The sequence below is a fragment of the Tenrec ecaudatus genome, chromosome 4, assembly GCF_050624435.1.
Source record: "Tenrec ecaudatus isolate mTenEca1 chromosome 4, mTenEca1.hap1, whole genome shotgun sequence".
Lineage (NCBI taxonomy): Eukaryota > Metazoa > Chordata > Mammalia > Afrosoricida > Tenrecidae > Tenrec > Tenrec ecaudatus.
Genome location: NC_134533.1, coordinates 71317441 through 71332352, shown reverse-complemented (window position 1 = coordinate 71332352; position 14912 = coordinate 71317441). Strand labels below are relative to the sequence as shown.

General features: G+C 50.5%; 1 protein-coding gene across 2 annotated transcripts in view; it reads right to left on the bottom strand.

The window, feature by feature from the left end:
- Window positions 1-5980: 5980 nt before the first annotated feature.
- Window positions 5981-14912, bottom strand: part of PPME1 (protein phosphatase methylesterase 1) — a 47784-nt gene continuing 38852 nt past the window's right edge. For both annotated transcript variants that reach the window (XM_075546265.1, XM_075546266.1), the window contains exons 9-14: window positions 13608-13731; window positions 11455-11584; window positions 10997-11041; window positions 8531-8595; window positions 7503-7570; window positions 5981-7139 (exon numbers count right to left, since the gene is read on the bottom strand). In XM_075546265.1, coding sequence (XP_075402380.1) covers window positions 7121-7139; window positions 7503-7570; window positions 8531-8595; window positions 10997-11041; window positions 11455-11584; window positions 13608-13731 — 451 coding nt within the window. In that variant the 3' untranslated portion in view covers window positions 5981-7120. The remainder of the gene's footprint in view (window positions 7140-7502; window positions 7571-8530; window positions 8596-10996; window positions 11042-11454; window positions 11585-13607; window positions 13732-14912) is intronic.

Below are 14912 nucleotides of genomic sequence, written 5' to 3'. Positions count from 1 at the left end.
TCACTCACAGGTGACTCCTATCAGTCCCTCCCCACACCTTCTTACCAGCCCCGTGCTAGGAAAGGCCACAGGGTGGGAGTTAGACTTTAAATAACTCACAGCCCGTGCAGCTGCTCTCAAATGTTGCAGGATCACTAATGAGATAGCATCATTTGAGCTGTGCTCTGGAGGACAGGTAGACTTTTCATAGGTAGAGTCCAGTGAGAAGTGTTTTTCGGCAGAAGGACGAGTGGAAGCTAAGGGCATATTGATGGGTGCCGAATACGTGAGCACGTGTGAACAGGGCATGTGGCAGGCACTTGGCTCGGGTTCCTCAACAGTAGGCTGGCCCCCCTGGACTGACACTGCGCTGCTCCTGCAGCACCTCCGTCCTCGCTTCTGTTCCCCATCGCTCCGTGGTCCCGCAGGGAAGGCCTCCTGTGCTGGCTGCCAGCTGCCTCAGGCGTCTTTATGAACACCCAGTGGGAGGCCCAGTGTTTCTATGGCGTGAGCTAGCCTGGGGGGAAGCCTCCTGCTTCCTGGAGGTCCAAAGGAACGAGGTCAGCTGGTGCATCGTGGGGAGCAGCCACCACCCCTCCCCCTTTCACACAAGGGGACAGGGCAAGGGAGTTCAGAGGAGGCGAGAGAGGATGTTGATTCTGGGACCCTTCCTTAACCAGTGAAGCCAAGGGCAGCACAAATTGCCCTTTCATGGGACCACTCAGAGAGTCCCCTGTGGGGGGGCCTGGCTGTTCAAGCTCCAGGCGGCCAAAGGAGCCGAGCGACTAGAAGAGGGGTGAGGTGAATGTGGACAGAGGGGCGTTGCCCCATCTATCCCGCCAAACGCGGAAATCGGCTAAGGGTTAGGAAAAGTCTATGTGCACATCCTCGTTGATGGACCTCGTCTTCTTCCCACGAGACTCCCTTTGGCAGAGGGGGAAGCTGGGGCTGAGGAGACGACTGCGCCAGGTCTGGAGGGGCAGCGAGGAGGTCTGACGTCAGGGTGGCTGTCCCCTAGCACCTGCTTCAGCCTGCTTTCTTCCTCACTGAGATGCTGCCTTGTTCTCTTCTCTGCCCCATTCATCTCATTCCTGTTCTTGGTCCTTGAACTCCAGGCATTTTAAAGGCGCACACCTGGCTCACCTCTCGTCTCTTTCCCAGTGTGGTCTGGGAGTGCTCAGACACGCACTGGGCTGAGAATCAAGTGTTCTGAGCACCGCCAGTAGAATGTGTGGCCTTCAGCCAACCACTTTCCTTGCCAGAGCTCCCATCCCGCCCCCCATCCCCCCAGGGGTGGTGGTGCTAGTCTGTGTGCCTGTGCAGGACGCACTTCACAGGGCATTCTGAGGACGCTGAAGGAGGTGAACACCGTCGAGAAAAGGCACACTGAGTAGAAATGAATTGTGGCATGGGAGTTTGGCTGTATATATTTTCACCAAAAAATACAACCCTCCCACAAAATTATACACGTGTGGATCAGGTTATTAGCTATCCGGCACCCTCATTGATCACCAGCCAACAACCCCCCACCCCCACTCCGTTAACCAGTCACTAGTTCCTCACTCACCTGGAAAAGGTTGGCTACTTCTCTCTGGCGACAGGCTGAGGTTTTCGAGCAAACTGATGGGAGATGAAGCCAACTCTAGGAATAAGGCAGCCCTTTGAGTTTCCATTACTTCAGGAGCCCCGGAGAATGTGTGGATTTCAGCTGCCGATGGGGAAGCCAGCTGGGGCAGAGCAGTTGGCTCAAAGATGTCAAGTCACACACTGCTGTCTGCGGTGACTGCCTTTTCTGCTCCCGGTTGGCTTTTACCGACCCCAACGCTTAGCTCTGTGGCAGGCCTTGGAATCCCAGTGGAGAGGGGCCTCGGTCTCTCCCTCTCCAGTCAGTTTCTGTCTTGTTCCTCTCACCTCCCAAATAGTGAGCCTGTCTCCTCCTCTCATCCTTCATTTGATTTCCCCGCTTGTTTGGTGCCCTGAGGAGTCCTGACCACAGGGTCAGCAGTTTGAAACCACCAGCGCTCCTGAGGAGAAAGGCGGGGCTTTCTCCTCCTGCAGAGTTACAGTCTGGGACACCCCCAGGGCAGTTCTACTCTAGGGTCACTGTGAGTCGGAACTAACTCGATGGCAGTGAGTTTGAGTCTGAGGTCCACCCATCTATCACCACAGGGTGTCAGAGCAACAGTATGAGAAAAACAGGCCGATTATGTCCCACCCGTGTGTAGGAACGTCTGACAACTCACCATTCTGGCCAGGCCAGGCCTTCATGCTCCAACTTGGGCCTCTCTGTGCTCACCTGTCGCAGCCTGGACTGCAGACTGAACCAACCCCCCTACACTGCTCAGGCCACCGTCTCCACGTCCAGGGCCTCCGCTGAGGCGCTTTCCTGCCCCGGGACGTATTTCCCTTCCTCTGACACCTGGAGAGGCTTCAAGGGGGACCTTCCCTCATCTACTTCCAGGTAGGTTTTAGCTGCACCCCCCCCCATCGTTTCCCCTTTATACAGCGCACTTGTCGTTATAACTCTCTCTTTCGGCTGTGAGCTCATTTTAAGGGTTTCATAGTTTACCTGTCTCCAAAGTCCATTTCAGTCTGGTTCAGGATAGGTGTGTAGGTTTGCCTAATTGCACATAAAGGTTTCTAATAGTCTGTTGACAGGACGAGTACCCAGTCCCGTGGTTCCTCTCAAGCTACTCCCAAATTTTCCCATCTTCCTCTTTGGAAGCAGCGCCCCTTGGAATTAAAAAAAAATCATTTTATTGGGGGCTCGTATAACTCTTATTCCAATCCATATACACATCAATTGTATAAAGCACATTTGTACATTCATTATCCACATCGTTCTCAAAACATTTGCTTTCCATGTAAGCCCCTGGCATCAGCTCATTTTTGCCCCTCCCCTCTCATGAACGCTTGATAATTTATAAATTATTTTTTATGTCTTACACTGTCTGACATCTCCCTTCACCCACATTTTTGTTGTCCATCCCCCGGGGTAAGAGGTTATATGTAGATCTTTGTAATCAGTTCCCCCTTTCCAACCCATCCTCCCTCTACCCTCCCAGTATCGCCACTCTCACCACGGGTCCTGAAGGATCATCCGCCCTAGATTCCCTGCGTTTTCAGTTCCTATCTGTACCTGTATACATCCTCTGGCCTAGTCAGATTTGTAAGGTAGAATTGGAATCATGACAGTGGGTGGGAGGAAACATTTAGGGACTAGAGGAAAGTTGTATGTTTCATCATTTCTACACTGAGCCCCGACTGGCTTGTCTCCTCCCCACAACCCTTCCGTAAGGGATGTCCAGTTGCCTACAGATGGGCTTTGGGTCTCCACTCTGCACTCCCCCTCATTCACAATGATATGATTTTTTGTTCTTTGATGCCTGATAACTGATCCCTTCGGCACCTCATGATCACACAGGCTGGTGTGCTTCCATGTGGAATTTGTTGCTTCTGAGCTAGATGACCACTTGTTTACCTTCAAGCCTTTAAGACCCCAGACGCTTTCGATAGTCAGGCTGCCTCAGCTTTCTTCACCACATTTGCTTATGCACCTGCTTTGTCTTCAGCGATTGTGTTGGGAAGGTGAACATTGTGGAATATGTTTAATAGAACAAAGTGTTCTTACATTGAGGGAGTACTTGAGTGGAGGCCCAATGTCCATCTGCTACCTTAATACTAAACCTATAAATGTATGCACATAAATCTATTTCCTCATCTTCATATATTTACATATGCACATGTCATTATTTAGACCTGTATAAATGCCCTTGCCTTCTAGCTCTTTCCTCTATTCCTTTGGAAATTCTTATGCATGTTTGTAACACAGTGGTTCTCAACCTTCCTAATGCTGCGACCCTTTAATACAGTTCCTCATGTTGTAGTGACCCCCCAACCATAAAATTATTTTTGTTATTACTTCCTGTCACTTTGCTACTTATGAATCGGGTGATCCCTGTGAAGGGGTCTTGACCCAAAGGTTGAGAATTACTGCTGTAACACATGGTTTTGGGGTTGGCCTACATATGCTTCACCTGACTGTGGCCATCTTTCACTCAGTGTCCTTGGGTTCCCTCCCTCTCTTAAGTTTGGATAAGCCGATCGGGGACATAACAAGGACAGTTACGGGCTTCTTAAAAATTTCTGCTGAGATGTAGTGAAACCCAGTAGACTTTGGATCAGAAGACACAGGTGTGGCCATTTCCCAGCTGTGGCTATAGCTAAGTCATCTCCCATGCTTAGCTGGCTTCCTTGCCCTGTAAACAGAGGACAGTAACACCTCTATCACATGAGGACACAGAGGACCAAAGGGACTGCAGGGGCCACACAAGGTGCCCGGTGGTGCCAGTGGTTAGCACCCAACTGCTAACCCAAATATTAGCAGTTCAAACTCACCAGCTGCTCTGCAGGAGAAAGGTGTGGCAGTCTGCTTCTGTGAAGATTTCGGGTCATGGAAACCCCCAGGGGCAGTTCTGCTTTGGCTTATATGACAGCTGAGTCTGAGTCAGGTTTGGGTATGGGACTTGTCCAGCACAGACCCAAACACAAAGCTCAGTGTACATTCCAGCCATTCTCCGCTTTCCTCCATTAAGCCCAAAGGGTTTCATTTCCCTGGTCTCCACCGTCATGTTACAGGACAGGCATCTGGACCACAACCAGCTCCAATGTCCAGGGGCACCTGTGCTGTGCAGGAGGCAGTGTGACGTGGACACCACTGAGGGTCCACTTCCAACAGTCACTGCTCAGCTGTAGGGATTTGGCCCCACCATCCTGGAAAAGCAACCCCATGAGTCTCCTAGGATTACTGTGCAGACTGAATGTGTTACGTGCAAAGCAATGTTGAACACGGCTGTTACGACTTGCCTCATAGGGTTGCTGTGAGTTATCAACTGGTAGCAGTGCATTTTATGACTTGCCTGGTAAACCAAACTGTCAATGTCCCTAGAAAACCATGGACGTGGTCATGCTGCCCCCTTGTGGACAAGAAGGCACACAACCCAGAAGAGACATTCCCAAAGGGCTCTCAACCACTGAAGAATCGGACCATATAGGAGGCGGTTCATGTTCTAATATGAAATGTAGAGAACATCTAAACCAGAATGTATCAGATATTAAGGTGCTTGCTAAAGTTCAGCAGTGGGCTGCTAACCGCACGGTCAGCAGTTGGAAACTACCAGGTGCTCTGTGGGGAAAGTTGAGGCTTTCTCTAGCTGTAAGTTACTCTTGGAACCCACGGGGTAGTTCAGCCCTGCCTGACCCAGTGGCTGTGCATCAGAATCGACTTCTGCCCTCCGGTTTCAGATGAGGGAACGACAGCACAGAGAACGCCGGTTTCTATGTACAGCTGCGAGTAAGGAGGGGGCCTCGGGCCCCAATTTCGGCACCTGGCTCCAGAGCCTTCAGTCCTCCGAGGACGCCCTAGGGAGGAGGGGCTGTGAAAAGAGGGCAGCAAGAGGCCTGCAGAGGCCAGAGGAGAGTGCTGAGGTGTTAGCCAGGCAGTGCCTGTGGAGCGGGAACAAGGGACTTAAGAGAGCACAGGGAGGACTTGGCAGTAAACCAGGACTCTAGCGTCTGACTGGATAACTGGGAGAGGCAAAGGGACCTGCTCTTTGCTGAGCTGGGAAGCATGCAGAGTGAGTCTCAGGGGGAAGGTGATTTCCGTGTTCAGAATCAGGGCCTTTCAGTCTTCGGGGAGAGCTACGAGGAGGCAGATGGCCCAGGCTTCCAGAACTGCGATGGTCTGATAAGGCAGTTTGGGCATTGGTGCATGTGGAGTCAAGGGTGCCCGAGGTCATGTGGCCAGCTCAGACTCTGTCTGGGCTAGGAGTCCAGTGGAGGCCAGCCCTAGCCATTCCTTGGCACCCTGAGGCTGGTGAGCAGGCAGAGCAAGGTGCTCAGGCGACAGGAAAGGGGTGCTGGTCTTCTGGAGCACAGAATTCCCTCAACTCCTTCTGACCCCAGATAGCTGGATAACACGACAAAGAAAGGCCACAACAGCAAAGGTTGGGAAATATTTATTCTCTTTAAACAAGGTCATAAATAACAAAGAAACCAGGTAGGTCCCCAACTCTGGACTGTGCAGCCGGACAGGGATAGAAATTGTGGAGTGAAAAGTATGTGTGTGTGTGATGTATGTGTGTAGATGAAGGTGGGGAGCATGTATCACTTAAGACAGTGACAGAAAAGATGGGCTTCAGGAGGCTGTTCCTCCTGCCCTTGGACATGGCGTGCCTGGGCAGCAGGGGTGACCACCGTGCTCTCAGGGGGCCCTGGAAAGGGAAGAAGGGGGCACGGGGCTGTACTGTTGCTATGGAGACTGTGAAGGAAGCCACAAATGGCAGAGAAGCTGTGATGGAGAAGAGGCAAACAGGGACTCTGCACACCTCCAGGACCGAAGATGAAGACGGTTAGCGCTGAACATTAAAAACCACTCCACTGGCTGTGGCTTTGTGCGTGGGCTGGATTCAGCCTGGGTCCTTCTGTGGCGGGGGAGGAGGGCTCTAGGGGCCCCTGAAGCAGCCTGGCCACAGCCCAGGGAAGAGGTCCAGACGTGTGGAATGGGAGAGCAGGTTCTACGCGGCTGGGAGGCCATGTGCTTGGATTGCGGGACCTGACTTTCTGGCTGCTTTCTTGGGATGTTATCCATTGCCCTCCCTGTACCGAAGGGGCGGAGCCTGGCCTCTGCCTACCTGCTGAGAGTGGGATGACTGATGTCTCCTTTGCAGGGGAAACAAGGACCACCCTGTGCATGGTCCCTCCCTGTCAAGAACAAGCTCAAGGCATGGAGGTTGCTGAGCCTGGGGAGACATGTGGACCCAGGTGCATCGCCTGATCCCTGGACAAGGGCCCAGGGGCAGCTCTGACGGAGGCAGGGAGCAGCAGGGCTACCTCGATCCAGGAGAGGGGAAGGTGCTGGGGAGCCCTGGTTGGGGAGACCAATGCTGGTCAAGGACCCTGGAAAAGGATGCGTTTGGCAGGAGCACACGGAAGGGTTTGTTATCTGGTGATGCCCATGGACAGGGAGCCGGTGTACATGGCGGGGCAGGATGGTGAGGAGGAGACAGCGGCATCACAGTGACCTCTGGTGCGATGTATTTAGAACAGAGCTCAGTGCGGAGGGAGGGAGGGCAGCAGGTCACTAACAGCCAGGAAACACGCTGTACGGGGTGGGAAGAGAAGAGGCAACAAACGTCAGTTGTGCAGAGAAGGCCTTCCTTGGGCCCGACACCACTTCCGCCGCCCACCTAGTTCTCCTCAGCAGTAGCAGGAACAGGCAGAGGACTTCTCTAGGTGCCTACCCCGTAAGCACGATTCCCATCTGAACCTCCTCACAGAAGGGTATCCCAAGAAAAGTGCACGCCCCACTGCAGTGGATGGGTAGGCACAAGTTCATCTCAACTTCAGTAATGACCAGACACACAGAAATAGTCGGTGTAGAAGTACTCTTGTAGAAGCACATATGGGCTTAGGACAGACACTGACCACCTTACCAATGAGCATGTCCTTCACCCCGCCCTTACCACTGGAATCCACCGATGGGCTCTGCAAACCTATGCCGGATCAGGAAAGTGGCCACAGCTTCAGCTACCTGAGAAAGGGAGAGAGTCGGAGCCATGTGTCCGTCAGCCATGGACCTGATCTTGGAGATCCTGCAGGCTTCTGGGCAGCTGAGGCTCATGAGTCCCGAAGTTCTGAGTAGCTTGAAATCAAAAGGATCTGGCTCCTGGAAAGGCTGGGGAGACTTCTCTCTACCACGCTTACCAGGGAGGGCTCTAAAGGTCCTGGAGCAATGTGAAGGGCTTATCTCCTTAGACTTATAAGCACTTTCACCTTAAACTTGCAGCGACCTGTGGGTCGTGACCCCTGTGGGGGTCAAACCCCTTTCACAGGGGTTCCTTGATTCCTAACAGTAGCAAAATTACAGTTAGGAATTAGCAACGAAAATAACTTTATGGCTGGGGGAGGGGTCACCACAACATAAAGAGCCATGGGCATTAGGAAGGTTGAGAACCATGCCTTGAAGGATGAGCCTGTACATAGTTCAGGGAGCAGTTTCTATCCTAGCAATCTGACTACCCGATGGTTTGGGGCAGAAATAGAAGAGTAGAGCTTAATCATAGGCCCTGAGATGAAATATGAGGGGGCCAGCAGCACCTCAGACTACATAGAAAAATCCAAGCCTAGAGCCAGGGAGAAGGAGCCTGGTAATGTAGTAGTTATGCATGGGGGTACTGCCTACAAGGTCAGCAGTTCTAAACCACCAAGGGAGAAAGAGGAGGCTGTCTACTCCCATTCAAGAGTTACAGTCTCAGAACCCCACAAGGGCAGGCCTGCCCTGTCCTATGGGGTCACCAGGAGTCAGAAGGGACTCCATGGCCATTGAGAGACAAGTGTAAGAGCGAGGGAGAGGTTTGAGGACCGGAAGGAGGTGCATCTGCACAGGCCCCACCCAGCTTCAGGCACTGCATGCAGGCTACGACTCAAACGTTCGCCCCATCTTGTGTGGGAACCCCGGCTCCTGTGACGGGGGTACTTGAGCCCCTCTCACCTTGTCTGGAGCGTCCTCGTGCACGGCATGGCCACACTGCGGCAGCACCTGCATCTGGAACTTCCCTGAGGAGACAACACGTCTAGGTGACCTCCAAGCCGCAGACGGCCCTCAGCTTAACCCTCTGCAGCCCCATGTCATTCCAGGAGCTCAGCTCGTTTCTGGTGTCACCCTCCCCAGCGCACTCTGGGAACCAGAGAATGAGCTTTGATGAGGGCAGTTCTACTTATTACGGTAACCTTGGGGACCCCGCTTTCCCTTCCCTTTTCCCTCCTGCAGCTAGTTTGTGCGCGCTGACTCCGGACCAGGCACGCAGGAAGAATTCTGCTCTCACGGGAGGAAACACACACATGGCTTAGTTGCCTCTCCCTTCTACCATAATCGCCCTTGAATCATGACTGGACCCAAAACTTACAATGCCGGCCCCCCTGATCTTCCTGCTACATCAGGCTCTGATGATGAGAGGTATACAAGGGGCTTCAACTAGTTTGCAGACAGAACCGCTTCTCTTTCAATTCCACTTCCAGACTTTGAAGCCCCCTCGTATATTTCATTCCTCTTTGAGGTGTGCATATAAGGCACATATGCTAATAACCCTGTGCCAGGAACATACTAAGCACAGCCAGATCATGAGTCATCCGCATAACTATTCCAGGCGGTGGGAATGTTTCCAAGTCCTCCTCTGCCACTTGATAGATGCGGATCCGTAGGCTCAGCCAACTTAAATTACTCATCCACGTTGCCCTGTGATTAGGAAGCGTTCTGCTCCGACTCCATGCAGATGGAGCCATTTCCCTTCTTTTAGGAGGCAGCCCATCCTCACCAGTGACTCTCCATTCGAGGAAGGCGTGAAAGAAAAGGCAGTCTTGCAGTAGGGGCAGCTAAGGAGGCTCGGAGTGCCTGCTGGAGGTAATGAGCACTCTCCTTTCCCAGACGCTGGCTCAGCTCCTCGTTCCTCATTTAAACTCACAGAAACTCAGCGAGCCACCACCTCTCTCCATTTCGGAGCGGAAGCAACTCGGGACTGACCAAGTTAGCAATTCCCAGGATTGACTGACTGGTCTCAAAACTGGTAGTGACCACGGGCTATGAACGCTATTCCAGAGAGTAGCAGGAGAGCGACTCGTCTCTCTGCGCCCAGCCCTGGAATAGCATAGGCCATGCACAGAAAGGGTGCTGAGGAAAATATGCTTGAACCGAAGTTCTGCCCAGCGGGTATTTCTAATGCTAGCATTTCCAACATCCACGTGTGGTCCCGGTTTCGGGCCGCAGGCCACGCTAGTTAGAGCAAGGCCAGGGTCTAAGGGTGTGCAGTCGGTTTCTGAAGTCACTCAAAAGCCTCTGAACAAGTACTGTGAGGGAATACAGCCCATTCTGTGTGTCGAGCTCACAGGTGGCTAAAAGAACAGATGGAGGGGTCCGCGAGACATCCAAGTTGAGCTAGCCACCCAGAAGTTGGTGCATTGGTCAAGTCCGGAGCTCAGGAGAGGGGTGCCAGATGGACCTATTGCTTTGGGAGTCACTGGAATGTAGCTGGAAAGCCTGGGATCCCCAGGGATACCGAGTCCAGAGGAGGAAGGCCAAGCACAGAACCTGATTAAGCCTGAAACCTTGGTCTTGGACTCTCTTCTTGTTACTACTCCAATTGCCAGGCCTCTGGAGCCTACATTTAGCAATCCTTCCTCCACACTAAAACAGGAGCATCCACACATCTGGTCCCATCACCGCCTGTCACGTGGCCACATGCACCTTGGGACAGAACTCCAAACATTCTACCCCATGAGTCCTGTGGGACAATCACCAATTTTCCCAGTTTTCAGACTCAGAAAACTAAAGCTACAGCAGACTAGCTAGCTTATCCAAGGGAAAAAAGGTCAGAGGGAAGAGATATTCAAATGGACTTAGTTCTCTCAACTTTTACCACCCCACTAGGCTCTCTTCTAAACAGAATTTAGAGCTTACTAACAGATTATTTCAGACCCATACCTTCCTTAAGAAACCCAATAATGAAAACATTGATCAGAATTTGGAGTATTTTCTTTCATAATAACATACACCCACACAGTCCTTTTTTACGCCCGTGAGAATTTCCAGTCCCAGAAACCCACGGGGGCAGTTCTTCCCTGTCCTATAGGATTGCTGAGTCAGCACCGGCTTGCCAGCAGTAAGTACAGAGTACTTTCTAGCTTATAACGCCCTTTTCAAACACTGTTTCATTTTAATCCTCCCAACTCAGACGGGCTATTAGAATCCCCACTCTGATTAAAACAAGCGCAAACTCGAAAGAGAAAGAAACTGCCCATGATGCAGCAGTGGGTCGGCCGTAGAGGCAGCTGTCAAATTTGGGTCTAGCTCCGAAAAGCTCATGCTCTCCACCTCCGAGAGCGTTCATCCCCACGCGGCCTCGCGCTTACTCTGCCTTGGGTGGCTGATCCGTAGGGACAACGTTCTCGACAACTTACTTACCCTGCATTTGGCCAATGGTCAGGTCTTTATCCAGTCTATCAACACCTAGAACACAAGAGAAGCCGTCACTAGCTTACCGAAAAAGTGTCAAGTAAACATTGTTACGAAGCTGGCCGCCTGACATGTCCCAGCTGGTGTTCTTATCAGGTGCGGTCTCCCAGGAGGAGCTTGTGTTCACGCCACCCAATGAAAGCAGCTTCTGAAACAGGGCTTCCTGGCCAATGAACGATGGGACTCTGGCCCTGCTTCCACCCTGCATCTAGCTCCAGAGGCCCTGCCAGAGTCAGCCCATCCCAGGTGAGTGGTTTGTGCTGAGTCAGGCTTAGGAACTTGGAACAGGGACGAGAAATGGCACAGAAGAGAGGGTGGTACTCCACTTCGGCACACCAAGCTAATTTGGTGAGGAATTTTAACAGCGACATAGCCATATGTCAGTATACTTCCACAAACACACTTACCAGCCAAGAGCAGCAATTTAGGAATGGGACAACTGAGAAAGAGATTGGATAAACCTCGGAACCAGCCATCCCAGTATTTCTCTGTTTTTGCCAGTTCGATTCTCCAAGTGTACGGATGGTCTTTCTTGGTCTGGAGGAGAAAGCACAGGTCTGGGTCTCGGAGGGCGATCGTTAGAGCACTGGGAGAAACAGTGTGTCGCCTGGGAGAAGGAAAGGGAGGGGAACTGGCACTGGGCTCAGTTTACCGTGTTCCAGACATTTCGATGTAAATTAAATGCTTACCACAGCCTTATGAGATAGGTTATAATGATTTTGATTTTCAGATGTCTTTTTTATTAATAAATCATTTTATTGGGGGCTCTTACATAACAATCCGTACATCCATCATATCAAGTAGACATGTACAAATGTTACCATCAACAATTTCAAAACAGAGATGTTTACTTTTTAATTTCCATTAGTTTCAGTAAACTTCTTAAAGATCAAAAATAACCTAGCCAAGATTGAGTGACCTTGGCTATATTGGTCAAAAAGGATAAACCATCCAAAGAGTCATCACAAAGAACACAGTGTAGTTTGAAAAAGGAATGCTTATGACACAATATTACATATGAAAGGAAAAAAGTAGAGTACAAAAGGACATCTAAGTCAGAAAGATGTGGTATACTGATGGGCGAGAACTGGAAGGAAAAGGGACAACAGGCTTGTCTGTTGGTAGCGGTCTCTTTCCCCTTTGATTTTGGTTTTTGATGAGGACACAATATCTCTGCACCACCCTTTAGAGAGTAATATAAACGCGACAACATTTCCACCTCTACGAAGTCTTGGTAGTTGGTAAGTGGACAGAGTATCATCAAATACTAGCTGAGCAAATGAATGCATCTCTGTATCCAGTTTTTGGCTTGACTGAAACACTTGAAACATTGGAACTGAGATAAACCAATCATATCAATCAAGATATGGCCATCTATAAGTTCTCATGAGACAGCAAGATGCTGGGTTAAATTGCACTAGATACCAAGTGAGGAAATCTGGACCTTATGCTACTGACTTGCTCGGATTCCATTCTTTCTCTTGAATGCCCATCAGTTAAAGGAGGCAGACAGGTACTTTCTGGCTCTAATGCTCTCTTTCAATCACCCATTCTATTCTCTTCCACCAATATTTCCCAGACACAGGCCACAGACACGGCATGAAATCTGATTTCCATTGCAGCCTCGAACCTCAGCCTGCCCTATGCCTTGCCACACTTTCCACTTATCTCTCATTCCTAATAGATCAGCTCTCCTGCCTGGGGCAGGGCCTTATAGGACCCTGCAGGTGACAGATTCAAAGTAAGAGAACTTCCAAGGATAATGGTGAAGAAGGAAACATGCATTCATATTTTAGAATTTTAATGTATAGCCAATTATCTATTGACAGGAACAGATATGATGCTGGCAGAGGGACAATGCTGAGGGAGGATAAAAGTGTGAACTGACTTGTGGGCTGATCTGGCCAGCACTGCCTGGCCACTACTGCAAAGTTGGACCATGAGGTTAGTTTAGATGCTTAACTCTGATCAAGATGATACGACAGACTGATGTACAGGCAGTCCCTGGTCATTAACAAGTTCTGTTCTGTCTTTAAGTGGGATTTGTAGGCAAACAGAAATAAGTGCAAATGGTTCTTGGTTTAGTGCACAAAGGAAGGGCTTGAAGCCCTTCAAGGAGCAGCAGCGGCAAGCACAGCAAGTGAAGGAGGCTGTGAGCAGGGTTTGTTGTCAGGGCGGGTGCAGTCATTCCCAGGAACGGACATATTTACATACCAATCAAAGGCAAGTAGTGGGTGTTTCTAAATTGGCTTTTTGTACCCTGGGGATTTCTGGGTAAGAGAAGCAGAAAGCCAGCTATTAGGGTGTGCTCTGCTGGGCAGGATGCAGTTTCCCACCCAACGGTATCTAGCAAGGGCCTCTCTTTTCCTCCCAGTGCCTCACTCGAAAAGTCCTTAACAACACAGGCTTGCCCGACGGAATGCCAGTCACAGCGCCATCAGTCCCTGTGGGTCCCCTGGGAACATCCTTCAAGTCTGCTCAACAGTAGATGAAAATAACGTGGTCACCTCCCCTCCCACACCCACACCCACACCCACACCATTCCCAGGGCTTCACTCACCTCCATGTCATCTTCTTTTTTCCTCTTGTTTACAGATTCACTTCCTTCCTCCTCCTCTTCCTCCTCCTCTATGATTCCTTCCACTATAGATTTTGAACCTTCTGGACTTGTAATTCCTTCACACCTAGTTGGTTTTTTAAAAAGTGCTATTACACACTGCTTTTCTATAGACAAATTATCCTGAAGGCCTCATAATCAGACAGTAACTAAAACTTCACAATGCTCCTGGGAGGGAGATGGGGAAATGTGCACTTGGAAATATGCAAAAGTAGTCCAGGACTACGGACGATCAGGACCAATACATGACTTACTCCAGCAGGGGCTGGTTTCTAGCTCTTTCACGACACTGATGCCCTGAGGGAGGGGAAGCATTTCCTTTGGCATGATGACAAGAGTTGTATTGCCAGTCCTATGAAACAGCCCTGAGAAGTTAAAAAAACTGCCAAGTCACCCAGCAGAGGACTGGATCAAGCTGGGATGCTAACATAAACCAAACCAAACCAAACACAATGCCACCCAGATGTGGGTGGGACCAGAAGACAAGGGAGACCCACCCCTGTGGGCTTCTGAAAGGGTAACTCTTCACGGGAGTAGAAAGCCTCATCTTTTTCTCAGAGCACCTGGTGGTTCGAACCAGCCACCCCTGCAGTTAGTAGCCAAACTCGTAACCCACTTCACCACCAGGGCTCCTCGGGACGCTCAGCTAGGCCCAGTGAGTCCAAAGGATGGTCTGCTTCTGCTGCGCCGGCTGATAGTGGGGCACAGGCCAAACAGAATGCTAACAGAACCCCACTTTTGCTGACAGAAAACTGCAACCATAGCCAGCTGAGCCTTGGATTTAGAACATGTGATCCAATCAACTGTTGTCTCCCCCCCCCCCAAAAAATGATACTTCTTTATTATGTAGTAACGCAAGAATTCTATCAACAGCAAGTATCATAATTCCTTTTACAACAATGCTGGGAAAATACGTGGACAAGTGATAGAGGTAAAGCTCCCGAGGGTCCAGGTAGCAGACCTTACTTCTTGGTGAAATGGCATGTATTAAAGTCTAGACAGACTTGACAAATATGTTACATGTTCACACCGCAAATACATGAGCAAAGCAGACAGGCAGATAGATAAACTGGATAAGCTGAAGGGTCAGTGAAACTTCACAGTGGTAGATTTTGAAGAAGGGCAATTTTTCCTTCTCTTTTTCCTCTACCAAACTGTCAACAAAACACATGTTCACAATGCTTTATCACATGAAGTCTGGAGATGTCAAGTTTCACATTTAGGCCCAAGTGTTCTATGTCCACGGCC